At 43.3% G+C, this 1,437-nt stretch overlaps 1 protein-coding gene across 1 annotated transcript; it reads right to left on the reverse strand.

Annotated features, from left to right (window-relative positions):
* Positions 1-732: 732 nt before the first annotated feature.
* LOC138150250 (histone H3-like) lies at positions 733-1,194 on the reverse strand. The gene has a single exon (XM_069073677.1). The coding sequence runs from the start codon at positions 1,168-1,170 to the stop codon at positions 760-762; it is 411 nt and encodes a 136-aa protein (XP_068929778.1). The 5' UTR covers positions 1,171-1,194; the 3' UTR covers positions 733-759.
* Between the last annotated feature and the right edge of the window lie 243 nt (positions 1,195-1,437).

Here is a 1,437-nt window from a genome sequence, read left to right on the forward strand (position 1 = left end):
CAGGCCTTCTAGACTTCAAGGCTGTTATATAAATTACTACTAGAGGAAGATCCAGTCCTAGTTAAATAGATGTTTATGTGTAAAGCATTGTCTTAGAGAGAATGCAAAAATGAAAGATCATAGCCCCTTCCCTCAAGTTCACATTTTCTATTTTAGTTAAAACCCATGTAGAACGAATTATAATTTAATACAGAATGTTTTAAGTACAAAGGAGAAAAACAAAATACTTTGAGAGAAATTAAGAGGGAGAACTCCCTTCTAGACACGACAACAAAAGGTTTTATGGAGGAATAGCCACTGGAGTTGGAGACAAGTAAAGAATAGATCTAGGTTTAACTCTGGGAATGCAAATGGATGGGGGAAACCTGGGTCTAGGGAAATAACTAGCATTTATTAATCACCTGTAAATTGTATCCCCACTGGACAAAAATGAAATGGTTCTCAAGAAGTTTTGAATCCCAAGACAATAAATTTATACTTAATGCAGATAACATGACATAGTTAATGTGACAAAGGTTGTGACTTGCTTAAATTCCCACAGCATGGCTAGTGTTCAGGTTGTCTGTAGGCCTAGCCCTGTCCACTGAGCCCCCTAGCGGTCTATGTAGAATGATTTGCGCTCCCAATTATCTACTTAATTTATATCCAGTAACTTAAGAGCCTCTTGTCTCTTAAGCATTATGAATGCAACAGCTGCTTTTAACGAAACTGTAGGTGGCTCTAAGAAGAGCCTTTGGAAAAGTTGACAGGTCAGTAAGTTTAAGCCCTCTCCCCGCGGATGCGGCGAGCCAGCTGAATATCCTTGGGCATGATGGTCACCCGCTTGGCGTGGATGGCGCACAGATTGGTGTCCTCAAACAGCCCCACGAGATAGGCTTCGCTCGCCTCCTGCAAGGCCATCACGGCCGAGCTCTGGAAGCGCAGATCAGTCTTGAAATCCTGTGCGATCTCGCGCACCAGCCGCTGGAAAGGTAGTTTCCGAACCAGGAGCTCTGTGGACTTCTGGTAGCGGCGGATCTCCCGCAGGGCCACGGTGCCGGGTCGGTAGCGATGAGGCTTTTTCACGCCGCCGGTAGCTGGAGCACTTTTCCGAGCTGCTTTAGTGGCGAGCTGCTTCCTAGGAGCTTTACCTCCTGTAGACTTGCGAGCAGTTTGTTTGGTACGAGCCATATTGCACCAAAGGAAAACACTGCGGAATCTAATAACGTGTTTTGCATCTCCTTATTTATAGACACAGACCTACTGAGCTGCTACATGATTGGATGAGAAAACTTTCGAAATCCCGCGCTGTGATAGGATTTGTCTGTTTTCCATCCCCGTTTCCTTGATTTTTAAAGCATTTAGCTGTGTAACTGTGGTTCTTTGTTTTGATTTTTTTGTTCATTTTTTTTCCTGTCTTTTTAATGTGATACATTTTGTACCTAAATGACTTTATTT

Source organism: Petaurus breviceps, unplaced genomic scaffold, assembly GCF_028583685.1.
Source record: "Petaurus breviceps papuanus isolate PSGF00001 unplaced genomic scaffold, PetGlider_PUasm1.0 90865, whole genome shotgun sequence".
Classification (NCBI taxonomy): Eukaryota; Metazoa; Chordata; class Mammalia; order Diprotodontia; family Petauridae; genus Petaurus; species Petaurus breviceps.

What these genes read in the sequence shown, in the direction of transcription:
- LOC138150250 (XM_069073677.1), bottom strand. Translation starts at nt 1,170, where the DNA reads ATGGCTCGTACCAAACAAACTGCTCGCAAGTCTACAGGAGGTAAAGCT.